The sequence below is a fragment of the Haemorhous mexicanus genome, chromosome 19 (assembly GCF_027477595.1).
Source record: "Haemorhous mexicanus isolate bHaeMex1 chromosome 19, bHaeMex1.pri, whole genome shotgun sequence".
Taxonomy (NCBI): domain Eukaryota; kingdom Metazoa; phylum Chordata; class Aves; order Passeriformes; family Fringillidae; genus Haemorhous; species Haemorhous mexicanus.
This window is the reverse complement of record NC_082359.1, coordinates 7,044,692-7,058,979: the sequence shown is the minus strand read 5'-3', so window position 1 is coordinate 7,058,979 and position 14,288 is coordinate 7,044,692. Positions and strand designations below refer to the sequence as shown.

Here is a 14,288-nt window from a genome sequence, read left to right as displayed (position 1 = left end):
CATTGTCATTTTTGGTTATCCTGCTTAATATTATAATATTTATTATTTCTCCCTCATCTGTGGTCATAAGTTCAGTGCTTACATCTTCTGTTTTAAAAGATATGGTAAATTTAAAGCATGTCAATATGATATGCTTTTTTTAAATTCAGCTTCTAAGTTCTTGATAACACAATGTTACACAGATAATTTATATATATATATATATTTGAAATATATTCAACATTTCTTCACTCTGTTCACCTTAACTTACATTTTGCAGCATGAGTCACACTGATGGGTTTTGTAATTCTCACAGTCCATGTCTCTCCAGCTGATCACAGTACTGATTCTATTTTCACCAAGTCAAGACTATTTCCTAGATCTTCAGAAGCTATCAACAAGACTTCTCTGCAGAAAATTAATCAGATGAAGAACATCAGCCATGTCCTGTTACATCAATCTGAACGAAATAAAACTAACTCCTACTAGCTAATATTCCATATAAATAGGGATGCTTGCTAAGCCATAAATGTGCATGAAGTTCTACAGCCTAAAATTGAAATGTGAGATTCTTTAATTATTGCCTTATTACTGCTTAGTATTTCATAGATTCATTCCAAAATTACTTATTTCCTTATGATATTACAAAAACTGTGTTCCAAGTCTTATCAATATTATATCTTAATTATTCAGTTTGGTGTATTTCATTTGTAACAACAAATATCAATTAAGCTTTGAACATAGTGAGGACCTCCAAAGGCCCAACTCCTCCTCTGATCTGTTCAGGTGTGTTTTATTAAGCTACTACAAGGGAAATGAGACAATTGCACCTCCACAGCAGGGGCCAGTACAGCAGAACATTAATGCAGGCTCTACTCAGTTAACAGTAGAGTCTCAGGTCTGCCAAGGATCCAAACCTTTTCCACAGTGAACATGGATTCCCATCCTCCAGTAGAATTTTGTGAAGCTCCACTTTTCCCTAAGGAAGCATTGATTTTGCTCTTTCCTACCTTTCAAATATTTTCCAATTTCTTACCTGTATAAGACAACCATACAATAGCACAGAATTAGGAAATACCCACAACAACATGAAAACCCCAGAAAAAATACAGCACTCTTAAAATGGAATTAAGTACCAGAAATAGAATTTAAATTACAGCTCCTTCATCATTAATATGGCATTAAAGATTTTACTTCATTGTATCACACCAAATTGCAGGCAAATGAACAAAAGCATATGTGCAAAAATGCACAATCTACTAATGCCAACAAAGACTGGTCACCAGCTTGACTTTATTCTGATTCTAGTTTTGAATACACACGTAAACAACATTTATGACACAATTTTAAGCAAAAAAACATAGCTGAGGTTTTACACATTTTAAAATTTCTTCTACTACCATTCCAATAGAAAAAAAATCAGGAAACAAAAATCTCTTGCAAATGTATGACTTTGAAGAGATGACACGTATAAGCAAACTTAATAAAAATGCCATGCAGTAGTTTTCTATATACACCTTTCTCCTTTATATCCTTTAAAACTGGTATTTAAAATTCCCTTTTATTATTAAAAATACTTCTATAAAAATAAAACACTTTCTTTGTTAACTGTAGGTACAGTATCCTTTTTCCAGTGGATTCATTGCAACTCTAATTGGCACAGAGTAGATCATGTACTTCACAAATACCTTATCACTTGTATGGACAAGCACCACTTGCTGATATCTGCACAGCAGTCCTGATCCTGTTTCCACTGAAGCCAATGACACACCTCTTACAAAAGCCTCCAAAAAAGCTAAAAAACCTTACTTTATTAACTATTCTGATGAGATAAAAAACAACATCCAAAGTTTGGGCTCTTTCCTGTTTATTTTAATTGTCAGAAAAAGCAAATCCCAGATTCAGAATTTTGATTCAAGCATATCAAAATACATGATTATAATCCATATTTACATCTAAGGTCTGACTCACCCTTCTTTGCCTATATGTAAAAACTAAGAATAAATTTTCATTATTACAGGATTGCTATAAAGACTGAAGTTTACAAATGCTTTTAGCATGATACTGCATGCATTTTGCTTGCCTTTCTGATGTCTTCAAAGAGAATGTCATGTTGAAATACCCACTGTTTGTAAGTGGATATAAAATAGTTTGCTTTGCAAACTCTCAGAGCAAGCTATTGAGGCAGGGCTTTGTTTCTAGATATGCATGTGTAAACTCAAATTTAAGACAGCTTTAGCTACTTTGCATCTAAAAATAACAGTTAACATTTTTAGCCATAAAAATATAGGGTTTAAGAAGTCATCCAAAAATTACAAAGGGCTGACCATTTCCTGCAGCTAGAAGGACAGTCTGGAAGGCTTTGAGTTCCAAACCATGTACAACCCAACACAATTGGGTTGATTGTCTTGCAATCAAGGTGGTCAAAAAGTCATTTATACAGAACTGAATCCACAACCTGTGACTAGTCATGTAAGCAGCCCTGGTATCTAGAAGCTATTTAAATATGCAAATATAAAAAGAGATTTGACTAAATGCTGCTTTAGCATTTCCTGACAAATACAAATCTGGGAATGGCCTTTCACAGTACTTCACCTCAATGGAAAATCTCATTTACTGCTGCCCCCATTACACACACACGTGAGAATGCCAAAATACACCAGCCTGAGTACAGAAACACAGCTGCACATCTTCCAAAGAGTATCAAAAATCTGACTACTTTGCAGTAATTAATTAAAATCAGAGGCTTGTGAAAATACAGTCAGCATACCTAAAGGAAAAAAATAGTGGTGATCCATTACTAACCTAATATTCAGTATTCAAAAAAATCAAAACAGAACACCAATAGAAACAAAAATAGTTTAGGATTTTCAAATATCCTGATATTAGCTAGAATCTTCCATTACCCACAGTGGCACTGAATAATTGAAAAAAGCATGCATTTAAATAGCTTTTTAATTCACAGGTGTTAGAACATAGGAAGTACCCCTTAATATTCAACTTTTTCAGCAATATAAGACTGCAACAGTGTCACCTTACAACACATAGCTATTTCTACTAATAATCCATGAGATGGAATCCACTCCAGGCTGTAACACATTCTACCAATAAAGAAATGAATCCAAAATTTTATATGCACAAAACAGGCAATACATGAAAACCTCATCTTCAGCTTCTGTTTGCAAACAGGTACCTATTCCTTACCTGCTTACTGGAGAAGAAAATAATAAAAACAATACTGCTAATTAGACTATCAGGAAACAGGATGTCACAGCATAAACAATTTTATTCAGGTCAAAGATAAGCAAGTCTGCTCCCATGGTTCTTTCAAGAAAAGTGAACAGAGACTGAACTAAATTCCCTACCTTGATTCTCAGATCAAGTTCTAGAAATAAGATCTATTGCTGTACTATCTATAGAAAAACAAATGTAAAGAATCCCCCCTCTCTGCCCTCGCCAGGCAGAACATTGCACCATGGCACTGAAAAGCTTAAATGAGACTAAAGCACTTAATACTACCAGGATAACATACATTCATTTAATGCACATTGGCATCAACTGTACAATCTTAACAGCATATGTTGAAGGTAAAGCAAAGTTTAGTAAAACTTTCATTGAGAACAATAAAAGCAGCAAATATTTCCTCACCATTAGAACTAAAAACAAGTTTATGTCCACTAATAACATCTTTTAAAAAATCCACACCTACAAAAAAAGCAATGACTTTGTCTTGGACAAAGATGGCCTTGCCCTGAAAGCAGGGTGGTATTAAATAAAATATTTCTGATTATAAGTTGCTACTTCCTGTAAAAAAAAAAGCATCTTCATCTGGCTTTATCCAAAGCATTTGTGAGTTTGATAGGGTATGATACCAGTTTATTGAAACTTTTGCTTTCCTTGCTATTTTTAGTTTGTGGAGGCTGGCACAAAACATTTACTAGAGCTTAATGGCTTGTTGTCTCATTGCTATTATTACAAACCACTCGTGTGGAAAGTTGTTAACTGTGCAGTTTGAATTCATAGGTTCTTGTTTGCCACTGGTTGACATCGGCATTGATCATGTTGCGCTCGGTGAAAGTAACGCACCCCTCGGAATCGATGAGCACCACCGTGTTCGTCCTGCAACAGCCAGCAGCACAAGGTTACACCTGGGCTCCACCACAGACACGTCCAGCCTGCCATCCCTCACTCCCAAATGTTTTAACCTTTTTTTTTTTTTTTCCTTTAAGCACATCATCAACACAAGAGCAGGGCAGAAATCATCCTGACAAGTTCAAATGGGCATTTTCAGTCTGTTCTTCTGTCGTGCCACTGCTTTGATTCCCTGCTGCACTTGCAGCAGCTGACACACAAACCTGCTCATTGCAGAGACTGTGGTAAAAGCTTAAACTTAGTGCAAAGTGCTCCATTCAGAAAGAAGTAGCATAAAACTAAGTTTTTCTTCACACCCTACATGTACCCATATGGATTATTGATATCAATAGTACTCCCTTCATCCTTTCCTTTCAAATCAATTGTATATGTTAATTATTATCACAGGACATTGATATATGATCAAGAACAAGGTGTCTCTCTAGGAACCTTCCAAAAAGGAAATTTGTATTCATGAGAAGCAGATGCCAGTTGTGCATCTATTCCACTTTGCCTTGGCTAAGCTGTCATTTCTCCATGGACACTGCACTACCCTTCCACAAAGGGATGACTGACAGTAGGAATTTTGCACCATCCTCATCTGGTGGCCTTTCCCAAGTCACTTCACAGTTGTTCACTCATACAAAAAAGCACTTAATTTCCTCATAAGAAAGTGAGGCCCAGTTAACAACCTCTATTCACTAAGCCCTGTTGCTAAGGTAAAGGTAAGTGTGAGCACACAATTATAGCAGTAGGGAGACTTGAAATGTGTGCTAATTCATCAGTAGAAGGTCAGTATTTCTACCAAGTTATCCCCGTTTCCTTTGAAATGGCTGAACTCCTATCTGTGAAGCAAGGGGAGGAAGGTGCTTTGTTACCATGTTAAGTCTTCATTATCCTATATTTAAAATGTTCTTTTAATACATTTAAAGAAACCACTATAAATTCTGAGTATCTCTTTCAGAATACCAACTTAAAATGCCTACAGCAGTGAGCACTCTGCTTATCAATTCCCATCTCTACAGAGGAAATACTATGGCTGGACCATGCCACACACCAATCTGACAAAATTATTGGCAGACTTCTAGAGCAGCAATTCCCTACCACCAGCAACAGGGTTCACCAGCAATTTTGTCCCACTGAAGATAAAATGAAGATTTGCATTGCATTATTCTATTCTTCTTGCAGCTTTGGTGGAACAGTCAGAGCAGAGAGTGAGAATATCTCAGTAAAAACAGCAGCATCAGTTAGGGGAGAAGTGGAAATACAGGTTCTGCTGAACAAGAGCAATAGGTTCTTAATGTATGAAAATGGCAGATCCATTTTATGATGCAATGTCTAAGGAAAACTCTGATTTAGCAATGCAGGTGACAGGATTCCTGCTCGTGGAGGAGAAATGTGTTCTGCAAATCTCTTGTAAAACCAAAGTTAGATGTGCTCAGATCTGTTATTACACTGGGGAAGCAGGAGAACTGTATTATCTTGCCTGGGACAAGTTAAAGCTATGCTGTGCTCTCCCATCAAAGATGAACCACAGTGTGAGCTTCAAATGCTCTTCAGCAGCAAATCCCAGACACTCAAATACTGACCAAGGAAATACGTGACTGAATTATACCAGATTAATATCTTTAAAAAAATTATTGCAGTCACTATGGAATTTAACCTTATAGTAGCACAACTTTGATTTGAGGTGTGCTTTGATGCAGCACAGATCTATTTCTGGCTCTGTTTTTACCTTGTTCCATAACCCGGGCAGCGAACGCACAAAGCCGCGTACTTGTCCAGGATGGGGCGGATGTAGTCCTTCCCTTGGTCTTCAATTGCAGGGTCTGGTAACTGACTGAAAAAAGTAGGAAAAGAGTAAAAAAAAAATAAAAAAAACAATCTCCAATATTAACACATTCATCCCTCTTGATCTGGAAGGAGTTCCAGGACATCCCTGAGATCACAGTCAAAGGCAGGGCTGAAGCAGAAGAGAGGGGGTAAAGGACAAAAACCCATCAGGAAAGAATGGAATTCTGTGATTAAACCAACTGCTGTACCCACTACATTCCTGTAATATGCACACACAAAGAGATCATAAAGTAATATGAAACAGGATATTCTAAGAAAGTTCAAAGCTAGTGCATATCCACATGTTCATATTTATTATGAAAAGATCATTTCATCTTGAAGTGTGATTTGGAAAGATTACAGGCTTAGTTTTAAATATTGCTTTTTGTAAGTAAATATTTCCCTTTTATAGTCAGATGGTTTCAGATGAGATCAAATGGAATTACTGAACATTAAAGGAGGACCATTTGATTATATTGTATCTTATACCCTTGTCTTCTTACTAGTAAAAAGTATAAAGTCTAACAATTTTTTTAAAAAATCACTTGATGTGACAGCAGATGAAACAAGCTATTAAGACAGCTTAGCAGACTCCCCAATTACTACTCATTGCTCAGATGTCTGAGTTCTTATACAAAACTTTATTTTGAACCACTGAAAAATGCCACATTCATGAATGCTGGCATTAAAATTTGCTGTAAAATTTGGGAAATTGAATCTATATACCAGAAACAGCTTTGCTTCAACTCTAATCACTTCCCAGGACAGATAAAAGTCAAGGTAAAAGTGAAAATTTCCAGATGGTGAGCAATGATATGAATTTAGACCACAGCACGTCCTGTACCCAACTCCATGTGTGTAGAATGTAGTGCTATCAACTTCCTTTCCTTCTGAGCATCCAGCTGACGGGCTCAGGTTCACTGTGCAATCAATTGTGAGTGCAGGAACCTTCCTTACATCTCAAACTCATCTCTTGGGGACTACCTTGAGTGGAACTTCCTTGACTGAATTGTACACACACTTCCTTTTCTACTTCCCCCACTCAGCCTGAAACAACTTCACTTTTGAGGAAGGCAGCTGGTTAAACTTTCAAGTGCTGCTTCTCCACCCTCTGTCTACACTCTGAGCAGCAATACAGAACAGTAAAACCTACTAACACAAACCTGCTCATCACCTGCAAAGGTGCTGAGGCCCTGGCACAGATTACCCAGGGAAGCTATGGGTGCCCCATCCCTGGAGGTGTTCAAGGCCAGGTTGGATGGGTCTCTGAGCAACCTGTGCTAGTGGACAGTGTCCCTGTCCATGACAGAGGTTGGCACCAGAAGATCTTTAAGGTCCCTTCCCATCCAAATCATTTTATGATCTATGTAAATAAGTGCTTTCTTTAAGTGAAATAACCAAACTTATGTGAGCCTTCAAAAAGCTGACAGCAAGCAGCTTGCACATCCCTAGTCATGCACTCATTGCCCTTACTAAGAGAAGTGCAATCTTAAAAAAAAAAGGCACAGAGAAACCAGTGCACAGCTGATGAGGTCTAAGATTGCAGTAGCCTTAATGGCGTCTCCTGCTTAAAAATAATACTGTTGAAAGTCAGGCTCTGTGAGAACACTGTTTTCAATTAATATGAAGGTAAAAGTGCTTTTTTCCTTCAAAACAGTTTTTAGATGCATGTTTTGAAATGGGTCATATTGTATTGGAGTAAATTCCAGCTATCACGTTCTTACGGCTCTTGATTATTCATCACTGTAAGGAGCTCCTTCACCAAGTCTTCTTTGGTAAGGTCTTGACTTCTCTTGACCACTTCTGTGAAAAGCTGCTTCCCATACTGAAGTTTCTTCCATGGTGTATCCAACAAAGAATTACTCAATCCATATATTCCTACACACATATACACACACAAAAGCCCAATTTAATTGGAAAGTGCATTCTGGTGATTTCAGTTGTCGTTACAGATTAAAAAAATTTTAATGAAGTCTAAGTGACTCCCCAGCTAACCTTTACCTTCAGGTGTGCCAGAAACACACAAGCCCCATTACTGAACAGGAGAATACAACAGGCTCCCATCTTATGCTGGGCTGTGCTTAAGCACTCCCCTCATGCTAATGCTCAGTACTTGCTTTTAGTTGTACTCTAATTCACATCTACAGCAGTTAGTTTAAATTTCTGATTTGCTAAACCATGAAGGCATAACAAAATTTTATAATTTCTGCAATCTAGTCTGTCCAGTGTAGGGATAATAATGATAATTTATCTTTGCCTCTGATTTTACTCTCGAAAAACACTGCGAAGCAGCACTGCAAGACAAGAAGGACCCTTCTCTTTACAGGCACCCTCTCACCACAAGTCAGACAAGAAAGATTACCAAACACCCTCTCCTCCTAAAGGGAGCCACATACACAAGAGTCTGTTGTCTAAACACAGAGACCATCTTTGGTACAGTCTGCAAATACCTAGAATTTGTGACTCAGTTTCTCCTTACAACATGGGCAGATCTTAAAAAAAACCCAACTGTATTAAAATCTGTTTTATGTTTGTAGCTGTACAAAATCTAACAGTAGTTTCCAAGAATTTATGTTGTAATTGCTACAATAACAATTTGTTTACTGGCAGCCACAATTTGACCATTAACCTAAGCAGGCAAAGTAAGGCTCTGCCATCAACTGTTACCAGGCAGTTACACTGCTCAGAGCCTTCCATGTCTCCTGGTTTCATTTAAACTGCCTTTTTGATGATGACTTCTGGAGCACTGCTCTCTGTAGCTAGCTAGCAAAGAACTAAATTTGAAATATTTTTAAATCAATTCACCTGATAAGACAGATTGTATTTTTTTTAAAGCCAACTCTGTCCCTGGGGGAGCATAGTCATACTATGACCTTCAAGCTGCTGGGTAAGGGGAGTTAGGGTTAGACCCTTTGAAAATTCCATTCTCAAGACAGACTTCTGTCCTTCTGCCTTAATTACCTAAGCAGGATTCCACTAATTGCACTGCAGGTGGGTACATACACATACATGGACAGAAGCTTTTAATGAACTATTGATTCTTTAATGTATGTTATTAACAAAAACTTATATGAATTCAAGGACATTTAATAATATTTTCTTTTAAAGAATGCAAAGAAAAAGTCAGTGAAGACAATGCTTAAGTAGCTAAATTACTAGAACAATACACAGCTGCATAAGAAAAAGTAATATTCAGATCTTTCTGAAGTAAACCTACCAGCATTTAGGAAAACAGGTTCTGGTTCTCCTCTGTTTCCATAGTAGCAAATTACATCTCCTTTGGTGGTACTGAAAAATATAAATACAAATTTCTCCTTGAAAAGCCATCAGCTTCTATATTTGATTATGCTTTAATTTCATGCAATCTTTGAGCACATTAAGATGCTTCTCCCACTGTTGCTCCTATGATACCAGACATTGATGTGTTTTATTACTTTCCTCCTCTCAAAACACTGCAGCATTATCAGGAAGTAGCATTATCATTTTTAAACATAACTGCAGTAAAATTCAGTAAAACCCATAACTTCTGCATGGAAGTAGCCAGGCTTAATAACAAAAAACTGGTTTTGATTAACTGGAGATTTAGTTGCTTGGGAGAAGGGGGCATGTGGAAACAAAGGAACTGTCCATACAGCAAGTACCATTTTTCCCATCACTTCTTTTGAATCCTTCCTGCATTCTAAGCCACTGACTACTGTGGGCCACTTTAGATGGCAGAAGTGCATCTCAGGCCCATTTCCAGCAATGCTGCAGGGCAGAGCTGGGTCCTTTGTGCATTTCTTGGCTGTTTTCAAATCACTGTAGTCACTGACTCTCTCTAGCTGTAGGCACTGGCTGCAGCACTCTCTCTTGTGCACAGAGTACAGGGAGGGTCTTGCACAAGGTTCAGAGACAACTTCCAACATTGCAAACAACTCTTATTTGACAGAGATGGTATCAGCACATCCAAACAGCAGGGACCCACATAGTCACACTGATACTGACAGCACAAACACCAAACCAACTGATAAGGGAAAAAAAGAGAAAGTACGTCATCAATAAGCCTTGGGTGGGTGTCCTGTGGGAAATGGATTGCCATTAGATGGCTCACTCTCAACATCCCTCACTCAGCTGACATGGAGTCGTGATTCCTCAGATCACTTCCAGTTTATGGGGTTTGGCTTTTTTTTAATTTGCCAGAATACAGCAGAGATCTAATTCGGTATTTCCCCCTAGTGATTTACTTGCTCACAGTTACCAACAAACACATTCTCATCATAGTTCAATTTTTAATTTGTTTCCCAAGCTCCAGCTCCTTAGACAGCAGATAGAGTTTCCAAATTGGAAAAAAAACCAAACAACCAAACAAAAACCCAAAACAAACAAAAAAAAAACCCAAAAGACAAAACTTGCAGTTAAGACTGAATTTGGATTAAGTAGCACAAAGCATAATACAGAAGAGAAACTATTTCCAACTCCTCATTTTTTTCCTAAGATAAAAAGGAGTATCTCTGTGCTGATGCAAATCAGAGTATATAAAATGCAATCTCATTAATGATGTACTGGAACTTAAATTGCTCTGCATAACTTAGCATCCGCTACTCAAACCTTAATAACAAGCAAAACAGTCTTGATTTAGCTGTTTATATTCTTCTTGAAAAGCCATTATGAAAGACATTCTACAGTGTCCTTTGCAAGACAGCCAAATGAAGAAGGAAATATTAACTTATTAATTATAGAAGTCAGAGGAGTCAAGAAGAGGAATACAAAAAAAGCCCACATAAAGCAAAAATAGAAATGCCTTTCTCTGTGCACTACTCTTCCTCCTCCCAAACCCAAGGAGCTGATACCACACAGAAAGATCATCAAGTTTTTCAGCAGAGGCAGAAGACAGCAATCACAGCAAGCATATTGTGTATGCTATTTTTGTTGTTAAATATCATATAAGACATAACATCAGCTATGATAACATCAGTTACTCAATTCGCAGTTTATCAACTGTTAAAAGAAACATGTAATCTTTCCTCTAGCAGCTTAAAAGACATTTATTTTCCTTATCTTTTTCTTCTCATCCTTAATATCCTTGTTCAAATTTATTTATGCTGATGCCAAGACCTACTGACCACCTGAACTCTTCACAGACAACAGCCCACCTCAGGTGTCTTAAGTTAAGACATCAGAAATCACACAAACTATCGTATTGGTGCATTAACTACTCTCTTTTCAAATACCTGCTCTAGAAGATCTGTGAAAAGATCAGAGCAATTGTTATAATCTGAAGTCTCACAAGACAGTGTTAGATGGAAAGGTGGACAAATGGCCCAAGCAAGCCCTGGAACACAGCTTTAAGACAAGGCCTGTCACAGATGAGACTGCATGGTGAGTAAGCTGGCACTACTGACTTCCTTCAGAACAGTTTTTTTCATGAAAGAATATAATCCTCTGGCATCTCTTCCAAGATGTGTGTCACTGACAAATTCAGTAACAAGATCCCCTGGAGTTTATCAAGAAGATGGGGAATACATACAAACTGCAGGGTCACTAATTCAGGACATCCGTATTTTATGGCATGCACACTCCTCCAGAGGAGTGTTTTCACTTACCTCCACTGCAGCACTGCTGCTGCCTTCTGTCAAAGGAAGATTAAAGCCTCCCAAGAGACTTCTGAAATGGGGATACTTTCAAAATTTAGTTCACTGTGCCAGTCAGCTACTCTTTCTTTTATCATTTGGCTCTGCCTATTCCCTTCCTACTGTTTACAGGTACGCAGAACTGAACATCAAAGCAGAAGCCAAGATGAAAAAAAATCACTGTAAGCTTGATCGCAGCAATAGCCTCAAAACCCTGGCCTGCACTCAAGATTCTCTTCCCTCCCAGCCTTACAAGTACAGATACCAATTTCACTGCAGAAGTAATAAAGGCATAATTAAAGTGATGACAATAGGACCCAACAGACATATTTTTAAATCCCAGCCATAGCTGGCAGCAGAAAGAAACTAAAATTATGCTCTTAGATACATCATTCTGTCAAAAAATGTAAGCAATAATAAGTGTTCTAGGCAATATTCTAGGCAGCACAAATCTCAGTAGTAATAGAAGCTTCAAAGCAACATGAAAGCCACACAGAGTTTGCCACAACCACTTCTTAATGTTGATGAAATATAAGCAATGTCCTTCTGCACTCCTGCCCTGCTTCACCTTCAAGGTGGCTCCAAGTCATGTCCAACAAAAACTCAGGATGAAAAAAAAAGGAAAGAAGTAGCGAGGCAGTAAAGCTACACAGAGTGTGGTTATCACCAAGAGATCACTCCCCTGGGCACTGAACTCTACTCTGCTACAGACAAGGACACTGGATTGTTTTATGAATAATCTGTGCATGTATTTTTTGTGCAAGGACAAAAGATGAAACTGGCAGCAATGTTGAAATGCTGTACAGTAGTTTCTAATAAGTATTATGGCTCACAGATTCATTTTCTTTTCTTCAATGTTCATGAGCTAATCAGATAACTCTTTCTGTTCTGAAGCTAAAAATAAGCAAGCAAACACCAAACCACCAACTATAAAGCCCAAACATGTACCACCTACCATCAAATAAAATGGTGAAGAGAATTATGCTGGATACTCACAGCATACAAAGTCTGCCTTAAAATAGACTCTGATTTTGTGGTTAGTGTCTAAACATTTCTTTGGCACTGTCCTAATATTTTGGGCCAGGTAGAAGCTGACAGTACAGGAAAGAGATAAGAAAGTTTTTCAGAAGCACTTTTCTTTCTTTTGACATTGGACTGTCCATCCATCCACTGGAAGTGACTAAAGATCTATGCAGAAATACCTCATTTTCATGAGGGAGCCACAAGAAGCAAGACTGGTATACTCTGCAAAAGGTGATACTGAATTAGGACAGTGCATGAGAAGAAAAGGAAATGAGCTTACAGAACAATCCCAGGGACCTGACCATCCATGTTCTTTTCATACCAGCACTCTGACCCTATCTTACTTTGAAAAGGCACCTAAATCCAATCTCTGGAGAGCAATCAAATCCTTCCCACCCAGCCAGGTCACATTAACCATGCTGAATGAGAGCCTGCAGGTGATGGTATAGTTTACTAGATTTTCCCTGCAGGGATTGAAAACTGCCTGTGACAGGGGGAAACAGACAAGTTCACCCAAAAAGCAATTTTCTGTAATCCCCTCCAGCTGACTTGTTTGTAAGGCACAATTTGTCTATTCATCATGGAGAAAGTGATTCATTCCTGTTACACAGGGATCTTATTGCACATAAACTATATGGGGTCTAACTGACAGCCTGTCAGAGACTACACTTGCTGGGTGGGTGACAAGAAGCTGCCAATTTGTCCTTCAGGGCACTCTGAATTCCACACTTGGCAGTAAGGAACACAAGTAAGATGCTGCCACAACAGCCCTGACACAAGTCTGAGGTACCCATGAAAGCCTGAGTAGATGTAGCAGCAGATTTGTTGAACACAGGTTTTCCCCAGGACAGAAATGATGTCCTGATCATCAACAAAAGCAGCTCACTGCCTCCAGGTATTATCACAAATGGAGAAAGAAGGAAAACCCCTTTGAATATTGAGCAGGTATTTACTTTACAGAACAGTCCAGCCTCTGATAACTTTGTTCCTTTCTAATCAGACCTACAGACAGCAAAAATGAGAGGAGTGGCAACACTGCCTTCCTGGAAGCCAATTTTGCAGCTGCACAAGATTTCAAACAGACACTGTTTGCCACATGCTATAATTCAACATAAAAGTATGTTTAGCATAAGTGAATAAATATTCATGACTCTCATACTCAGCAGGTACACCCAAGATGATAAACTGAAAAATCAGAAAAATAAAAGTACTAAGTAATTTTCTTAAAACAACAAATCAATAGTGTTTAAATTGATATAAAGAGATGCCACAGAGTAAATAGATTATTACACTGAAAGTGTCAGAACCCATGCATGTTAAAAATAAGAGTCACACTAAGCTGTGGAAATAAACAATGAGATTTTTATAACCTGTATAGTTGTTTCCAGCTCCCTTTCTTGTACTACTGCACCTGTCATCTAGCATACTGTCATCATAATCATACTGAGAGAAGATAAAATTTCTTTTTCTGAAACGTTTACCGGAAGATTCAAACATTGTAAATCTCTCTAAATATGCTGCTTACACTCAGCAGAATCATGTGCTCAGGTACATCCCTTTTCACCAGTGCTTCATTTACACTTTCAATCTGAGTTTCCCCTCCATTTCACACACTCTAACAGAGCCAATCACTATTTGTTACACAATGGAAGAACACATTAAGGACAGACCTCAGTCTTTGTTTTGAACAGCAACATGGCCCAACAAAATAGC

General features: G+C 38.0%; 1 protein-coding gene across 2 annotated transcripts in view; it reads right to left on the bottom strand.

Moving 5' to 3' along the window:
* Positions 1–1,252: 1,252 nt before the first annotated feature.
* TANGO2 (transport and golgi organization 2 homolog) overlaps positions 1,253–14,288 on the bottom strand; it is a 28,682-nt gene continuing 15,646 nt past the window's right edge. For both annotated transcript variants that reach the window (XM_059863280.1, XM_059863279.1), the window contains 4 exons: positions 9,161–9,231; positions 7,668–7,821; positions 5,846–5,950; positions 1,253–4,098 (listed from right to left, as the gene is read on the bottom strand). In XM_059863280.1, the coding sequence (XP_059719263.1) occupies positions 3,978–4,098; positions 5,846–5,950; positions 7,668–7,821; positions 9,161–9,231 (451 nt within the window). In that variant the 3' untranslated portion in view covers positions 1,253–3,977. The remainder of the gene's footprint in view (positions 4,099–5,845; positions 5,951–7,667; positions 7,822–9,160; positions 9,232–14,288) is intronic.